Raw genomic sequence first — 19403 nt, 5'->3', positions numbered from 1 at the left:
AAAACAAAGAAATTCTGCTAAGTCAACATAATCTAATGTAAATTAAACCTATTTGTTAAATTGGTACTTTACTTAGAGACTTATTTGAATATGCTCCTCACTCCAAAACATTTATTGAAAATGAGCAAAACTCTTTTTTGCTTTTCTTTTAGGTCTGACCCCAGCAAACAAACATCAGGCATTTTCTAAGGAGAAGGCTCCTTTACTGGAGAGGAAGACTTGTCTCTTACCTGAATGTAACACGTGAGGACTCCTGTGGCATAAATGGGGACTGTAGCTTTAGTGAGGACCCCATTTCCTGCTGAGGAATCTAAAATTATTAAAATATTTTTAAAAGTTCTAGCATACTTTAAGTGTAAAGGCAAAAGTGAAACAATTGCATTTAAAAGCACAACTATTTACAGGATTGTTTGGGAAGCACTTTGAGGAAGGCACATTCTAATCTGTCAATCACAACTTACTGAAGCAGCATCAGCACGTGCGCACGCACACACACACAGACACACACACTTCTGGTAGTTGAAAAAGGAATTTAGTAACAAAACTGGGTTCTTAACTCCTATTTCCAGAATCAAAACCCACAAATGCTTTCTTTGAGGGTCTCTCAGGTATCTACTAGCCAAGAGATAGCACACAGATATACATTAGTTAACCTGTTCTGGCTCAGGGCATCTACTGTAGGTTTCAGCCAGACAGTGCCCTGAAAATTGCATGGAGGAGGAGGAGAAATTAGGCTCCATAAATGGGAAGCATGGCAAGAGAATCCAACTTGTGACCTATGACTACTCTCTGAGAGTTTTTGTCTACAAATATTATGATAAAGTAAGACTTACAAAGAAAAACTCTACAGACGATAAGGAGGTAAATTATTTATAGTACTAATAGTTCATATACTGATCATTACATACTGCTTTAAGTGGTTTGTTTCTATGTTCTTAAGTGTTTTGTTATTGTACAGATATTTTTATATAGCTAATTTATTTTCAGTGCCAAATACAAAGAAATTGAATTGAAAAGATAATTCAACAATTGGACATGACTTCAACAACAAAACTATCATTAGCTAGCATTTAAAGTTTATTTTGCTGGTAAAAGTAACATTTTCTTGGGAGGAAAATTGATGCTAGCTAACACAACAATGGTATCAGAGAATTAAATCTGAGGCTGGAGTAAATGAGATACAGACTGCAAAAATGGGGCTTAATCGTTTCCTTTCTGAACAATTAAATATTCACAGTTAAAAGCTGTCAGTTCTCAATAACTTTTTCTTCACCAATTTATCATCAGAATTAGTACATACCTCAAACATAAAACATCAACAATTAGGCAAAACCCAACTCTTAAATAAAAAAACTATTAAAAGTAATTCCAGCACTGATGTTTTCAAACTTAATTCATTAAGGACACCAGAAATGTAATCTTCTACACACTAAATCACATCTTAATAAACTATAATCCTTAATGGTGGGATTTTAGGTATAGAAATACCTATGCTTTCAAGATCTATCAAGTATAGGTTGCTATATATTCCACTTAATATTTTCTATAATTTATTCTTAAAAATGAAAACTATAGACGGGCATACAAGATGTACACATAATCATTTTCTTAGTCCAGTAAAGCTGGCCTAGAGTGGCGCTGTGCCTGCACTGGTGAAGACATGGGTGAAGATGACCGATGCAAAGTCTGTTCACACAGGACCTATAGTATCTTTAAATTTTCTGTTTCATTGCATACCCTTCATTGTTTTCCATTGTTATTTTAATACTGCTTCTTTTGCAAGCTGAAGTACTTTGAGTTCATCAAAGCACACTCTAAGAATTAAAAGCAATTGGTTTGAGAAGTTTGACCTTAGTAGGCAGAATCAAGGAGATTGCACATAGCTGATGAGGGAGAAGGACACTGGAAGCCTACTGGTAGGTCACAGCCTTATGGCGATACACAGATAAATAGAAATGGGTTAATTTAAGATGTAAAAGCGAACTATATGCCTAAGCTATTGGGCAAACAGTGTTGTTATTAATATAGCTTCTGTGTGATCATTCGGGTCTGGGTGGCCAGAAATCAGAAACCAACGTGCAGTCTCCATTTACAAAGGATGAATCACCCCATGGGGAAAAAACTGACAAGGCTAGAGGGAATACTAAGAACTCCATGACAGGCAGTCTCCTTCTCAATTACTCTTTTTATTTTAGATACTCTTCAGATAACAAATACAGTATTTTTTCTGAGTATAAAGATTCAATTGTTTTTAGAGTAATAATGGACACACTTACCGATGTTTTCTTCAGACAGTCTCAAAATCTCCTGGAACTGGGGTTTTACCTAAGTAAAACAGATTAATCAGTCGTCAATATATATTGACTATTGATACAACTATCTATTTTGCTTTATAGGCTACTGAAATGGTCAGAAATATATTATTTTTAATTAACAGGCTCAAGATAGAAGAAGAATAAAGGGACTGAAAGCAGGACATAAGGATAAATAAAAATTAATTCAGGTCAATAAGTATTTTCAGAATAGCCTTTGGTATCTTTCCTTAAAATAATTTCCAAGATGATTTAAAATTCTTAAAATTACTGCTAAAAACTAAATTTAGTTATCAATAAGCTCACTTGTATATTATTAGATGATTAAATACATCACCATATATGATTAGAATTATTATAAAAAAGATCTCGCTGTATTTGAAGGGAATGAAAGGAAATTCTACTCATCGAGGATTTCCATGCTAACATATTCAAAATGTGAAACCTATCACAACCCATTATCAAGTCCTTCAAATTAAACTTCAAATAAGGAAATTTACTCAGTATCTTTATTTAGAACAAATGCTCATTTTAGTTTTTTTTAAATTGAGATTATCAGAGATTTTAAACCACTGAAGACAATTCTGTAGTGTTCAATGCAACTGACTCCTACTTAGTTTTCCAAAGAAATAACAGCTATTTATTTAGGAACTGTTGAGCAATTCCTGCTGATAATGGTAACAGGTAGACTGGTGAAGAGAAAAATGGATTTTGCTTTCTCTACATTAATGTCAAGACTCAGTGTTTGCTTTCTTGTTAGCATCTCAGTCACATTAATTTGCACATTTATTGTAGACTGAGAGGGAGACACTGTGAAAAGACTAAGCTGTACAATTACAAGATAAAGACTGAATGTCTTCATTTTACAAAACACTACTAACAGGCTACTTAACTCATTAACGGTCACAGAACTTAGCAGCCAACACACTAGAAAGGAAGTATGAATTTTGTTGAGTTTATTGCAGCCTACATTTCTGCTTTAAATGTTGCAATAATATAGATTTATTAGGAAGGAGCAGAAGCTTAGAATGTTTACTATTTGAGTATCTTGATAAAAACCTGATCATAGCAACTACCTTGTAATACCTTTAGAGTTCTCTAATCAACTAGCAAAACAAGAAACTGAAGACAAATTGAAGAAGAATCGGATGCAAGTGTCCTCAAATTTTAACACCTAAAACAATAAGCAGTGTAGGCCAATGTGACAAATCACAGTATGGCAATGTCTTAGACACACATCTGAGTGTCCATGCTATTTCTATGGAGTGGGATCCTTGAAGTAATTTTTATAGGCTGCTCTGTGGCTCATCATTCTAGGTTCTTAAAAAGTGCCAAGCAGACAAATGCTCCCAAAATCTGTAGTATATGACAAAAACAAAAACAAAAAAAAACCCCCAACCCTTAATTATTATTCAAAGAATTGGGCTGCTTTCCTCAGCTCATATGTCTATGGTAAAAGCTTTTGATATATCTACTGTGGCAGATCTCATAGTAAAATCTCAGTACACACTAAGCTGAGGCTAAATATACTACTTAAGTGTAACTAATAGCACTGTAAGACATTAAAGGTGCTAAAAGATAAGGGAGGCTTGTCTATTATTTACTTTGGTAAAGCATTATCACATTAAAATTCTCTCTCTTGAATATAAATAAAGATGGAATACAAATATATTTACCTTAGTGTTTGTAAAAATTTTGCCAAATGTCCGGCAAAGACGCCAAAAAAATCTGGAGAATTCATGGACACAGGCAGTTGAGGTTACATTAATTTTGCCCACTATTTCGATAAGCTGTGGTAACCTGAACGAGAAAGGAGAGAAAAACAGCAGGGACACACATAAATGACTGTCTCTGGGATACGTCTTGCGAGAGCACTTCCCCTATGCTCCTTGTAAGCAAAGGTTTCAGATCCTTTGAAATGGTATTAATGGACTCTACTAGATCACCTCTTCAAACACCAGTTTTAACTGCTTGCTATAAAAAAGAGAGTTTTCTGCATGTGAAGTTAATGGGATTCAAAATCAATTATGTGATACATCACAGAACCTTGGTTTAAGAATGCATTCATTCTAGAATCAAAGCTATTAAATTAGAATATAAAGTCCACTACTCCTAGTACTCCAGACAGTAGACCAGAGCCGACATAATAAAGAGGAGCTTCTTCACACAAGGTTACATATGCAGTGGGAGTGATTACCACCTTTCCAGTTTTGCTACTGAAGATGCCAATTTATGTTTCTTAAACAAATTAATCTATTTTATAAAATTCCTGTCTCAAGCCTAAACATGAGCTATTTTACATTGAGCAAATTTAGGTATATATAATGGATATGGAGGTGGTAACTTACAATTGATTGACAACCCACAGTAAACTCTCCCAGCCTGTTGTGCCCTCATGTTCTAGTTGGTAATCGTAAAGTTCTAGTAGCACTGCCAATTGCTCACGACTTCCAATAATAGTAGACACATCTTGTAGAGGTGACATAGGCCGAGGGAACCTGGTCACTGTAAATAACAAACAAAAAGCAAAATAAACCACACAGGAAAAAAATAGTTTGAGCACTTAGTTCTTCTGTCCAAAGCAAAATAAGGCTTTGATATTTAATTAAATTGCTTTAAACTTTAAATTTCAAACATTAAAGAGAATTGAGACCCTCACACTTAATAATTTAACAAACACTTACTAATGAAAACTAAGTTAATGTAGATTAAATTAAAATCAAAGATAAGACTTCAATAGAAAACATGGATTTAGTTAAAATGAATCTAATTAAAATGTATTTAAAAACAACAAAAATATGTAATTCCATTATATTGTTTACGCTAATGAAATAATCAAAATATTAAAAGATATCCTTCAGAAACTAAAGTTAAAAGCAGGGAAAATACTATTTCATAGAAGAGAATAATGATATAAAATATTGATGCCTCAGATGAAGAAATTTCTTTAGTAGTTAATTTTCAACATTAAATGTTTTATTTCAAAAATTTCAATCTAAGTTAATGTAGTGACCAGCAAGCTAAAACACAATCTATATAGATACTGTAACCAAGGTCCCATGTAGTACAAATAATAAAAACTCAGAGGCAGATATAGGTGTTAAAGCTGGGTCAGGTGGTGGTGGCACACACCTTTAATCCCAGCACAGGAGGCAGAGGCAGGTGGATCTCTGTGAGTTCGAGGCCATTCTAGTCTACAAGAGCTAGTTCCAGGACAGGCTCCAAAGCCACAAAGAAACCTTGTCTTGAAAAACAAAAAAACAAAAAAACCCAAAAACCAAAAAACAAAAAAGCTGAAGATCAGAGAAGCAGAACAGTAAGCCACTACCAATGCTCAGACCGACTAGACTGCACTGTGTCCTTGCCAAACCTAAGACTCCACACTCCAGTGAGTTCCCATCTCTTCCCCTTTATATTCCTCTCTCTGCCCAGCCATGCTGTTCCTGTCTCCAGCTCCATAGTGCTGGGATGAAAGGTATGTGACTCTCAAATACTGGGATTAAGGGTCTGAGCCGCCACAACCTGGATTTGTCTCTGAATTGATCCTGTGTAGCCCAAAGTAGCCTGGAACTCACAGAGATCCTTTTGCCTCTGTCTCCCGAGTCCTGGGATTAAAGGTTTAGCTAGTCCTGGCCTCTAGTGGTTTAGCTTTGCACTCTGATCTTCAGGTAAGCTTTATTTATTGAAATACAAATAAAATATCACTATTACAAACTTTAAAAAAATCTGAAGGAAAACTGAAAAAACTCACCTTTAAAGCATGTAAATAAAATATAACACACACATATATATTTAAAAAGCTTAAGCCTATTAATAAAGCTTCTAATCCTATGGATCACAATCCATAGATTTCTCCCCTCCACCACCTTTTTGATTTTTTGAAACAGGGTTTCTTTATAGCCCTGGATGTCCTGGAACTCACTCTGTAGACCAGGCTGGCTTTGAACTCATAAAGATCCACCTGCCTTTGTCTTCCAAGTTCTGGGATTATAGGTTTGCACCACTACACCCAACTCAGATTTCTTGCTTAAATTACATTTAATTTTGGCTGTGTGTTTGGGGAGTAGTACACGTGTGCTACAATATGCATGGTAGTCAGAGGACAGCACATTCTCCCTTTCCACCATGTGGGTACTAAGGATCACACTCAGGTCGTCAGGCTTGGTGGCAAGCACCTTTAGCCACCGAGTCATCCTGACAGACCAGGATTTCATGGCATTATGGAATACCTATGTGACTATTAAGTGAATAATGTATAACAGTAAGTTCATTAGCTGTGGGATATAAACGTCCAGATAGCAGTAAACACACCCAAAAGACACAGAAGGGTGCAGTATTTGCTAAAAATATATTTAATGATATTAGGCTAAAGAAAATTTGAAATAGTATCTAACGTAAATAAGACATTATTGTACTCTTATGCTGCACAGGCATTGGACATTAAATGTAGAAACTGGTCATGAGTGCTATCTGACGTCTCCTATTCGCACTCAGAATACTCAGAGACAGACATGTGGGTAACATGGTTATCACTCACAACCTAAATTTAGCTTCACTTCTCATTAGCCTTGCTCAACAACAGAAGATCTGGATGACTGGGGGTATCTGGGTTTAAACTTCTACATTACATCAAAACATAGCTGATACTATTTCAACCAGGATTCTGTCATAATGGGCACACTCTGCAAGATATGATGCAATGAATGCTTATATTTCAAAATCATTAATCTACAACTGGAAAATAATAATCACAATTAAAATAGATGAATTGAGACTAACTATATAAAGAATGAGAATAAAGGCATTTTAAAATTTGAGACCAAAAAATAAAAAATAAAAAATTTGAGACCAGCAAAAACAAAATGATGACAGGGAATAGGTAATTGTGTCTATAGAGAAGACATCAGAATGTCTAGGTGGGCACGGTAGCACATGCCTTTAATTTCAGCACCTGGTTGCAGAGGCAGGTGGATCTCTGAAATTCAGTTCAAGACAGCCAAGGTTACACAGAGAAACCCGGTTTCACAAAACAAAAATAACAACAAAAGAATGTTTCAAAAGCCTCAAAATATTTTTCTGCTTATTAATAGTTTTAAAAACCTGAAAATCTATCATACAACATTACAGAAAGAGTCCCAGAGTAACATTTTAATAAGATGGTAAAATAGCAACAATAAAATGTATACAGTAATTCTGCAGAATAACAGCTGCTAGGAATTGCTGGACGTTAGTTTTAGAATGTCAGAGAATGCTACCTTGTTCACCAGTACACCCCAAATACCTGAAACAAAAGTACCTGACATAAACTTTGGTTAATGTTATAAAATAACTGGCAATAAAATCCTTGTGTTATCCTTTATAACAAACATATCATTTAAATGAAGGATACAACTTTAACATTAAGCTAAAAACTGGGTGTAATGGTGTACACCTTTAATCCCAGCACTCCAGAGGTAGAAGTAGGCAGATCTCTGTCAGTTCTGGACAGCCTGGGATACATAGAGAGACTCTGTCTCAGAAACAACAACAGCAGCAGCAGCAGCAAGCCAAAGAGTTATAGCAAGAGCAACTAAAAACAAAAGATTGTTACTTGGCGTAAGGAAGACAATCACAAGAAGCAGTAGTTATATAAGTAAGGAACATGGTCAGGATAGCAAAGAAGTAAGTGGATGGCAGCTGCTGGCATTGAAGGGATATTTGTTAAAAACCATGAAGAAACGCTAAGAGGCATCACAGGCTAAACTAGTTTCTAGTTGCCTCTCCCGGCTCTGGCTTAGAGACATGACTGCTATAGGTGTCTTTAGATAAAGTGAGTTCATCTAGAAGGTGGGATCAGGGTAGACTCGCTCCTATCTAATGACTGACATCCTTACAAATATGGAAAAGCTGGGCACTAGGAAAGTCTGTAGAGATATGCAATGTGAAAGGAACAAGAGTCAGAGACATCTGCAAGCCAAGAGCACCAAAGAAGGCCCACCCATAAACTACCAGATTTTAAGGAAAGGGACAGCTTTCTCTCAGTTCTCAGAAGGCCCTTCCTCTCCTAATCCCATCAAGTTACACTTCTGCCCTCAAGCTAGGAGATAGCACATTTCTGTTATTTCAGATAACAGAATTTAGTGGTATTTTGTTAAGAGAACTTCAGCAAACTAACACAGCCAACCAGGAAGAGGAAAAGAATTTAAAACAATAAGTACTTTAGTGGGTGGTAGAGTCACAGAGTGACTAGTTAGGAATTCTAATGGACTCTTACTTCCAAGTCTTTATCCTATGAAGCTTGATATTTTTAAATAATCAATACAATAATTCTTTATTAGAGCCAGTAAGAGACACAGATTTCACAAACCTGAAAATGTTACAAAGGTATTCCAGACACAGGAACAGCCTGTTCCTAGGTGTATGGCTTAGGAGCAGTACGGCTGTCAACCACCTCTTTCACATCCACTGGGACAGTGACTTCATGCATTTCTCTGCCCCCCCCCCCCAATCCCAGTCCTGGGGATTGAACCTAGTTCCTCTCTCATGGATTAGGCAAGCATTGGGTCAGTCAGCTGTACTCCCGCCCTGACTTCACATGTTTCTGAAGATAAGTCACATTCTATGAGGTGGGGGAGAGAAAATCTTACTACATGCTTGTTTCTTTCTACCACAAACACAGCAGGAAATTATATTTATTATTAAAAATTACAACTATACAATCCCACTGTTGGGAATTTACCCAAGAGATACCCAATCATATTAGAAAAGCATTTGTTCAACTATGTTTATAGCAGCATTATTAATTTGTAATAGCCAGAACCTGGAAACAACCTAGATGCCCTTCAGTGGAAGAATGGATGAAGAAAGTGTGGAATATATACATGTTAGAGTACTACTCGGCGGTAAAAAACAATGACATCTTGAATTTTGCATGCAAATGGATGGAAATAGAAAACACCATCCTGAGTGAGGTAACCCAGACCCAAAAAGATGAACATGGGATGTACTCACTCATAATTGGTTTCTAGCCATAAATAATGGACATCGAGCCTATAATTCGTAAAAAAATCCTAGAGAAGATATATAAGAAGGTGAATCCAAAGAAAAACATATAGTTATCCTCCTGGATATTGGAAGTAGACAAGATTGCCGGACAAAAAATGGGAACTTGGGGGTGGGGTGGGATGGGGGATGGGGGGATGGGGGGATGGGGAGAGAAAAGGGTGAAGTGGAGGATGGGAAGAGCTTGGGGGAATAGGATGGTTGGGATATAGGAAGGGTGGATATGGGAACAAGGAATTATATATCTTAACTAAGGGAGCCATCCTAGGGTTGGGAGAGACTTGACTCTAGAGGGGTCCCCAGGTGTCCAGGAAGACGCCCCCAGCTAGTTCCTTGGGCAGCTGAGGAGAGGGTGCCAGAAATGTCCAGATCCTATTGCCATACTCATGAATATCTTGCATATCACCATAGAACCTTCACCTGGCATTGGATGGAGAAAATGACAGAGCCCCACATAGAAGCACCGGATTGAGCTCCCAAGGTCCTGATGAGGAGCAAAAGGAGGGAGATCATGAGCAAGGAAGTCAGGACCGTGAGGAGTGCGTTTACCCATTGAGACGGTGGAACAGATCTAAAGGGAGACCACCAAGTCCAGTTGGAATGGGACGGACGGAACAGGGGACCAAACCGGACTCTCTGAATGTGGCTGACGGTGGAGGAGGACTGAGAAACCAAGGACAACGGCGATGAGCATGAACTCTACAGCATGGACGGGCTCACTGTGAGCCTTGTCAGTTTGGTTGATCACCTTCCTGGACTTAGTGGGAGCTGGGAGGACCTTGGACTTAACATAGTGAAGGGAACCCTGATGGTTCTTTGGCTTGGAGAGGGGCGGAGTGGGGGTATGAGTGGAAGGGAGGGGAGGGAAGGAAGAGGAGGAGGGGAGGAGATGGAAATTTTTAATAAAAAAAATGAGAAAACAAAAAAATAAAAACAAAACAAAACAAAAAAATTACAACTATATTTATCTTACCCCATTGAAACAAAATAGCAAGGGAAGAAAAACTAAAGAGGAAACGACAACCTTCACACACTAGCCTAGTAACTATTAAGTGAGTCTTCTCATTGATTCAGATTTGAGATAGAAATGTCTATTTCAGCTTCCTAATAAAGTTTATAGAAACTGCCAGCCTTTGCTAGTGTGAGACCTTGCCTCAACAAAGCATAAAAGCTTACATAAAATCAACAAATAAGCAAAACACACCCACTCACCCAATGGGGGAACAGAAAAAAGCACAACTATTGCAGAATAATCTCACATGGCTTATTCATAAAAGAGAAACCTATAAAGTTTTATCTCTGAACACAAGATTTGACACTTACACATACAAAACATTTTAGTAACCATGCTGCTATGTAATGGGTAGAAACAAAACAACTCTTTGGGAAGCAAAACTGTCAGTATTGTACCCCTTCCCTGAAGAGCTGAGAGTTCAGTACCTTCAATTTGTGGCACGTCATCATGCAACGTGGCTTTGCTGGAGAAAGGCGCATTCTGAAGCACTAACGCAAAGAGAGATGGGATCAAGGACTGCAAGGCAGAAAGATACATGTGGAGCTTGTGTTCATCCAGTCCGTGCTCTCCTTCCTGAAACATAAGGGTGAGAGCTAATCTTAGGTTTTTGAAATCACCTTGCAAGTTGAATGCATGACAGCTTCTCTTTCTATGGCAAACAAGCATTTAAAGACCTCTATGTTAGACCCAAACATGCACTTAACAGAACTGTCCATCCTAACTGTTATGAGAAGCAAGAAGGCACTGTAGACATGCCAGAGTCTTTAATAGGAAATACCGGAAAGAATTGGTTCCAGGGATAGGAACACTTTTTCTGGGGCCTGCATCATCTTCTGAAATTCTTGTATACTAGAGTGAGTCACAGGAGACACAACAAGTGTGACGCTGCTAATCCTGTAGGGTCATCTGCTAATTCACTGTTTCCTAAATGTTTTCAAGCACTGGTCCCGTATGCATTTGCAAGGACTCACTTCCACAGATAAACAGAAAGAGAGAAATGACACAAACAGGATTGATATGGCACTCAGAAGGCAAATGTTAGAGTGAAAAACAAAACAAAACACCCAAACAAATACTAAGACTTATTAGAGATAAAGCAGTTATTGCATTCAGATCTATTTGAGATTTTTTTTTTTTTTTTTTTAACAGAAACACTACTGGTTAAGTAGGGCACTGGAGACATTTAGAAACAATGTGGTATTACTTACACCATAGCAAGGTACATACAAAAAAACAAGGTCTGGTTAATTATCAGATAGAAAGAAAGAATGCAAACACTTAAAAAAAAAAACCCTAGATTTTCCAGAATATGCTACTTCAGTCTTAATTTTTATATATTTCCCCTAAGTGTTCACTGTGAAGTTTAGAAGGAACAGTCCAATGTTTAGATTTAAGTCTATATGCATGTACATATGAGATCATCTAATAAATTGTTCTAAGATTCATGATAAAAACCTTAAAGGTCCTTGAACACTTTGAAGCATAAAGCATAAAAGTCTAGAGTCAGAAACCAATTTGTATGACAGCTGGAGACCCTGACAAGTTACCCTAAGCCAAACCCTAATTTCTGTGTAAAACACAAAACTCTCCTCAAAGGGTTCTAAGAGTGAAATGTGTTTTTAAATCTAAAGTATTGATCTTTGCAGTATATATAGACACCCAAGAAATACTAGCTTCTCTGCTAGCCTCTAAAGAACATTTAGTGCAAAAGTTAGATAAAGACACATCTATTATTTTCTCAACTTTTCATCAACTCTTCTGAGTAGAATGAAGTTCTCTTAAGAAGACTACAGAGACTCTGCATCTACTCATCTTTGCAATCTGGATCTGGAGCTGATTTTTATGTAAAACATCATCATGAGCATCTTCAGAGCATCCGGGAAGAACTGGTTTTCTGAACAATGTCTGCTACATTACTAAGAAGATGCTATTCCAGCCACTGTGCGCTTTCCCATCTAGCTCCTCCTATCTCCTCAGTGGTGATGTGCTAAACTATTTGGTTAAGTGGTACATCTTGTCTCTGCTCCCCAATATTTCTCTAAGATGGTCTAGAACAGACCCTTTAAATTTATGAACTATATAAAGAAAGAGGAACTCACCCTGAGGAGCTTTTCAATCTTGCTCAGTAGTGTAGGTATAAGATGAGACTGTAAATTTCCAAGTTCAGTTGTCCAAGCAGCATAAGCTGGTAAAAATACTTGGTGTGTTGCACTAACAACTCTTTCTGAGGGGTCACCCAGGGCTGAAAGCAATAATTCAAAGCCCTGCAAAAAGAAACAGGTAAGTGGAGATTGTTTAAAGAGTAAATTTCTAAAAAAATGTAATAAAACACAATATACATTTCAAGAAATGTTTTAAGGAAGACAGTCATCTCCAAATCCTTCCCGTTTTCTTAAGTGCTAATGTATCCACGGATGAACAAAGATGGGGTTGAAAACATGAACACTCATTTCCAATTTCCTGACAGTTGCTGGATTGAAAGCAGCTGTCCTTCTCGTGCATCACACCGACACCCCATCTCACTGTAGACTGTCAAGTATCTGAATCAGTACATTATTTGGAATTTATAACAGGGCAAAAATTCATGATGAAAAACATACCTGCTGATATTTGTCAGGATCATCAATGTAGCCCATAATGACACCCAGGCTTTTGATCACAGCTTCTCTTACCAAATCTGCCTTATCTTCCATTAACATCTGTTGCAACATCGAAAGAACCAAGGAACTACGAATTTCTTTCTGAAAACAACCAATGTTTTTATGATTTATTTATGCCACGATTTAATATGGTAATATTTAATAAAAATGGCAGTTACTGCTGTGCCTTAGCTTACTTTTAATACAATTTATTTTTATTTATAAATGCTGTGTGTAAGTGTGTGAGTATGGGTGTGTGCACACAAGATCGGTGCCTGTGGTAGCCAGAAGACAATGTCAGATCCCTAGAAGTGGCATTTCAGGTGGTTGCGAGACACTGATGTGAATGTTGGGAACCCAGAGTTGCATTAATGCCAAGCAGGGCTCAATCATTGAGCTAAACCTCCAGCACACTATACCAGTGCTCCTAGTTATTTCAAGGACTAAGCTTAATTAAAAGTTGAGAATAATAAAAAGTTATCAGGGGCTAAAGAGATAGCTCAGTTGTTAAGACTCTACTGCTGTTACAGAGGACCAGAGTTCTATTCCCAACAGCCATGTCAGGCAACTCACAACCACCTGTTAACTACAGTTATAGAGGTATACATCCTGCTTCCTTGGAAACTTGCATTCATGTGTAGCCCTCTACTTCTGCCTTTTCATGTAATTAAAAAGAAAATAAATCTTAAAAAAAGTCATCAATACTCAAATTCCTACCCTCTTTGTAGTTATTGAGACTTGTCAAGCCATAAAATGAATAAAGCCTAAACTTGGTCTGGCCCCTTTAAAGGAGATAATAAACCAAATAAAATAAAAACAAAGACTTGGTTTTTGTTCCAACTTTTAAAGACTTCTTAGATGAACAACACATTTAAACCTGTGAGCTGCCTGTAATGAATAAGGCCTGTCATCTTAGCACATGGGTAATAGGACACAGGAAGATCAGAAGTTCAAGGCCATCTTCTACATAGCAAGTCTCAGGCTACTGAGGGATAGATATCTCACAAAAACCAAATGAACTTAAATTTTACTGCTACATCTCAGATGGAAGGCCTGGCCTCTATGTTAACACACACATTGTGAATTTGGGGGAAAAAAATCTAGAACATGAAGATATGAGATTTTCATCAAAACTGGGGCACATTTTATCATTAAAAATCTATTTAAAAAGCCTTTACGCATTCAAAGCTGTTAGGCTTTGTAGCAGTAGATGCAAATTTCCCACAGTTCTAGAACCTACTCAGTATTCATTTTTATCACTGGGAAGGGTTTGTCTAGTTGTTTGTCAAGCGACAACTTGATGGAAATGAAGACGTCTGTCACATACCCACGTCTGAATAAGCACAGCTCGACAGTACGTGGTTCTGCTGAGAAAAACTGATACTCCAGGAAAGAACCCAGCTCCCGGCCTCAGTGCTCAAGCAAGAATCTAAGTGCTTTTCCTGAAAATCCTGCCAAATGTCAGTCTGCAGCCAAAATATTTTCTATTATCCCTTTCATCTTTGTGTCATAGAATATTACAAAAAGCTAGGGGTTAAAATTTAGTAAAATTAACAATTTTACTGATTAAGCAAAGTCCTTTTTTGAACGAAACTGGCTTGCTTTGGAAATGAGTGCTGTGTAGGGCACAGTCCTTATCAGAACATCTGAGGGCCAGCTCTCTGACCAATGCCCTGCAGGAACACTGCTGCCCACGCTACTAAGCGCCAGCACTGCATGTGTAAATACGCGAGGGAAAAAAAAGCCCTTTTAGGAAAACAGCTTCCACCTTATGGAGCTCTTTGAGAGAACCAACTTCTGTAGCTGAGTGGTGGTGGCGCACGCCTTTAAATCCAGCACTTGGGAGACAGAGGCAGGTGATTTTTGTGAGTTCGAGGCCAGCATAATCTACAGCAGAGTGAGTGCCAGGACAGGCTCCAAAGCTACAGAGAAACCCTGTCTCAGAAAAACAGAACAGAACAAATAAAAAGAAAAAGAAAAACAAAAAAAGAACCAACTTCCCAGAGTCCTTAGAATATCCTTGATGAACTACTGGCACAGCTCCATATATTTAAATGCATGAACAACCAATCAGAATGTACTTATTTACAAAAAAACATGCATTAACGTGAGCTTCCCCTTCCCCCTCTTCTCTTTCTTTTGTTAAAATAGCATGGCTAAGAGAATCTGGATTAAAATGGACAAGATACTCTACTGTTACACACAAACAAAGAAAAAGGTTCTTACTGGAAGGTACGGTGCCAGGGCTCCACAGGACTCTGCCACAAGCAGTCGTCTTTCTGGATATTTGTGATTAATCTGGAGTCAGAAACAAGCACGTCAGTCAAGTAGAAGCAACACACCCTCTCTTCTTCCAAAAAACGATTACTTTTCACCATACATCGTGTTAAGAATATAGTACACTGTCTTCCTTTCCCACTTCTGGGACTGCCTGTGTGTCTATACCTGGGGCAGGAATAAGGGAATCAAGGGCAGCCTAAACATCAAGGCACAGGGGTATCTGTTAAAGAAAAAGGGGAAAATAGAAGATGAAGAATTGGCAAGGTATCTAGAAATCATGTGTTTGCCTAGGACTAGGCTCTCCTTAGCATGGCAGAAGAAGCAAGGACTTCTAGCAACAGAAGGTGGAGAAATCTTCTGGACCTAAAAGAACTGGCGTGTGATAAACACCAGTCTGTTTTCACCTCTGGGGCTAGCCAATAGGTTAGCCATGCTTTTACCAGCTACATAAAAACTATATGCTCTTTTTGAGAAAACCTCTTTCCTGTTGGTATATGCAAAACAGTGGAGTTCTGCTATGTGCTGACTACACTGAACTGAAGCAAAATTTAAAAAAAGTCACATACTGGGTTTTGTTCCCATATGTCTTCTTCATAGAATATAAATCTTTCTTTGACTGGAAAAGAAGTATATCTGTTCTCATATTCCCATATCAAAAGATGACATAATTCAATAATGTTTTGGATGCCTAAAATTAAGAAAAGAAATTATATAGAAAGCTACTGGGCAACAAACTAGAGGTAGGTGGTTAGTCAGATCCCTGACCCACAATCATAAAGGTCACAAAAGAGGGATCAGAGATGTATGTAACAAACATCTCTGAGCTAAATTCAATCAGGTCACAATTGCTCTGAAAGCAGAGAAAGTCGGACTATCAGAGAGCTACGTTTAAAATTTTACCTCGCCCCTTCTCAGTCTAGTGTACTGTATCTCAGGTAAGAAACACACAAGATCAACTGCATTTCTTCAAGTTAATGAATAAAAAGATTCTCTTTAGCTTTACAAATAAGATGTTTCATAAGTATAAAACATACATTCTGAAAACTACAAACCACTGTGGTAGATATTTTGATGAACTTCCGTTACCCTATACTAAGATTGGAAACACATAATTAGGATGGGAATCTTCTCCAGATCCATCTATAGATTCAATAAATTACTTGAAGAAAACAAAAACAAAAACAAAACCCAGCTGGCTTCTTTACAGAAATGAAAAGCAGTTCTTAAAATTCATATGGAGAAATAAGAGACCCATAGTAGCCACAGTAGACCTAGCAGTGCATTTGTTTTGGGGTAATAAAATGCTTTAATTTTTAAACTGGATGCAGAGATGAATGAACCACTCTGTGAACACACTGACCATTCAGAGATAGACTACAGGTAATACTGGAATTAACAAAACTCTGTTTGGGGATGCCTTTGAAAAGTAGTTCAGGCTTGTCTAGAACTCACCAGTATTGGAATTACAGACATGTACTACTATGCCTGGCAGAATATTTTACTTTTTAAATTTTCTTAGAGATTTTGAGGCAGGGTCTAGCCTAGCCTTGACTCCTCCTGTCTCTGTCTCTTGAGTGCTGGGATCACATGTGTTTATCACTGTGCTCAGTTTGACAAGTGCAAGCTAAAAAGAGAAAATGGAAAAACTAAAATCATCTCTTATAGTAAAGCTTGTAGTCATGTTAGTTAGATTTTCTAGATGTACAGAGAAGTATTTCAGAGGATAGGCATTCTTCAAACTTTTCAAAGACTACAGAATATGGCATTTAAAGTGTTTTAATAACTTAGGACTTTTCATGACATTAGACACATCTGTTCCTGGCAGTACCAATTACTTCAGGAGGATGATGAGCATCGAAGAGGCTCCTTATGGAGTTTGCTAGTCATTTGGGCAAGAAACTGCTTTTGCTTGGACTGCTTGATGGTATGCTGTATGAAATGGACATGCAGGACCCACAGAGAAATGACTGCTGAACTTGCCTAAAGGTGAGACAATCCTTTGGGGTTCCTGCTTCATGAAAGAGCCTGCCAGAAACTCTGCAGGAGACAGAAGAAAGTGACTGACAAACTGCCAACATAGGCAGAACTGACTTTGAAATGTCCTACTTCATGGAAAAGTCTTTTGGATACTATGGTCCTGTAGGCCGAAGATGGATGCCCCAATATTACAGAAGAATTTTGGGTGACTGTCCAGGCAGCAAGATGTCTCTGTCAATTCTGGAGTTTTGGAAGTAGCTTATAATGCACTTCCTGTTTACTTAGGTGATATTATATCCTTCTGGAATCTTTGATGGAGTTGAAGAATAGATATTATTACAGTTTTCCTTAGTTTTGATAAAAGATAAAGTAGATATAACTATTGTAACTGTAATTCTTGCTTAACACCTGTTTTGTTGTATGTAATCTTGCTATGTTAAAGTTAAAATGTTCCTTTTTATTTAGACAGAAAAGGGGAGTTGATGTGGGATTCCCCTCTGTATGCTGTGAATACCATTGGTTAATAAAGAATCTTCACTGACCTGTGCCGGCAGAATAGAGAGGTAGGTGGGGAAAACTAAACTGAATGCTGGGAGGAAGAAGGTGGAGTCAGGAGACGCCATGTAGCCTCCGCTGAGAACAGATGACAAGGAACCTTGTCGATAAGCCACAGCCACGTGGCGATACACAGATTAATAGAAATGGGTTAAATGAAGATGTAAGAGTTAGCCAATGAGAAGCTAGAGCTAATGGGCCAAGCAGTGATTTAATTAATATGGTTTCTGAGTGGTTATTTTGAGTCTGGGCAGCTGGGAACGAACAAGCAGGCTCCTACAACAGTATGGGAGCTGGAGAGATGGCTCAATGGTTGAGAGTATGATATGCTCTTCCAGAGGACCTGGTGTTCAATTCCCAGTACCCACATGGCAGTTCACACCTGTCTGTAACTCCAATTCCAGAGCTTCTGACACCGTCACACAGATGTTCATGGAAGCAAAACACCAATGAACATAAAATATAATTTAAAAAAAATTCACTCCGGTAAAATAAATTTAATTATAAATATATAAACTTGCTGAATCAAAGTTGTACACTTTGTAAACTGCAGGTATCTACAATCTATACAGGTTCTCCATTTGCAAACACACTTAACTCTTCATCAAACTTGCTAAGTAAATAGCGCAGGGACTTTGCACTTGCTGGACCTTACTTCCCCTAGAGACTTGGTTCAACAGCACATCCTCAGAGGAGGACGATGTTGTCTACCACGCTCAGTCCTCTACTTTGTCTTTCTTCATACTGTTTTTCTAGTCACTACAGCAGTACATGGCACAGGAATCAGTGTTTCTAAGTATCTGGTGAATGAATGAATAAAGCAAAGCATCCTAAAGCATTCTTTTGTGCGAATAAACGATATGCAGAGCGAGGGACAGTTATAACTCTCCTTCCATGGATTTCCCCATGTACTTTTAAAAGAAAATATAAACCTTCAAGAATTAGAAGAAAATAGCTAAGAAAGCCATGCAGGTAACTTACCTGTTCCCAACACTGTGGTAAAAGTTCAGCCTCCACACGTGTTGGTCCAACATGTCGTGCAAATGCCACACAGCCCGTTAGTATCATTTGTCTGAAAAGTAATAGGAAAGAAACTGGTAGTGCATCAGAATATTGAATCACAACCATGAGTTAAAAAGAATTAAACAGTCAGGAATGGTCACACCTCTTTAATTCAGCACTTGGGAGGCAAGGTACACATATCTCAGTGAGTGGAGGCCAGCCTAGTCTATGTAAGTTTCATGCCAGTAAGGGCTAGATGGTGAGACCCTGTCTCAAAACAAACTTACACCAAGACAAGTTAAAAAATAAACAAGAAAAGAGTTAATTCTAAACATTCTTATTATTGTTTCTCAATTTTTCAAGTTAATGTCTTTATTATGTATTACAGTAACCTTCCACTCATAGCCCATACATACTAATACGAGCTTATTAGTAGATGTGCACTTATTCTTAACTGCACTGCTGAGGACCAAATCTAGGGCCTCATGCTATCCAAGTTATATTCTAATCAAATCTTTGGGAATTGTTCTACACAAATTCCCTATCATTTATATCACCCTTTGTTTCTATTTCTCAGTTTTT

At 37.8% G+C, this 19403-nt stretch overlaps 1 protein-coding gene across 7 annotated transcripts in view; it reads right to left on the bottom strand.

Moving 5' to 3' along the window:
* Relch (RAB11 binding and LisH domain, coiled-coil and HEAT repeat containing) overlaps positions 1-19403 on the bottom strand; it is an 87887-nt gene that overhangs the window by 24770 nt on the left and 43714 nt on the right. For 5 of the 7 annotated variants that reach the window (XR_005287640.1, XR_005287642.1, XR_005287641.1 and 2 more), the window contains exons 12-20: positions 18801-18891; positions 15234-15305; positions 12969-13109; positions 12468-12632; positions 10794-10941; positions 4661-4817; positions 3989-4112; positions 2277-2325; positions 231-310 (exon numbers count right to left, since the gene is read on the bottom strand). Coding sequence is in view for 4 of the 7 variants with exons in the window: in XM_038348904.1 (XP_038204832.1) it covers positions 231-310; positions 2277-2325; positions 3989-4112; positions 4661-4817; positions 10794-10941; positions 12468-12632; positions 12969-13109; positions 15234-15305; positions 18801-18891 (1027 nt within the window). In the remaining 3 variants the exon portion in view is untranslated. The remainder of the gene's footprint in view (positions 1-230; positions 311-2276; positions 2326-3988; positions 4113-4660; positions 4818-10793; positions 10942-12467; positions 12633-12968; positions 13110-15233; positions 15306-18800; positions 18892-19403) is intronic. The other 2 variants (XM_038348907.1, XM_038348908.1) reach the window with 2 other exon arrangements.

Source organism: Arvicola amphibius, chromosome 12 (assembly GCF_903992535.2).
Source record: "Arvicola amphibius chromosome 12, mArvAmp1.2, whole genome shotgun sequence".
NCBI lineage: Eukaryota > Metazoa > Chordata > Mammalia > Rodentia > Cricetidae > Arvicola > Arvicola amphibius.
Note: the sequence above shows the minus strand (reverse complement) of the source record. Positions and strands in the feature narration are given on the sequence as shown.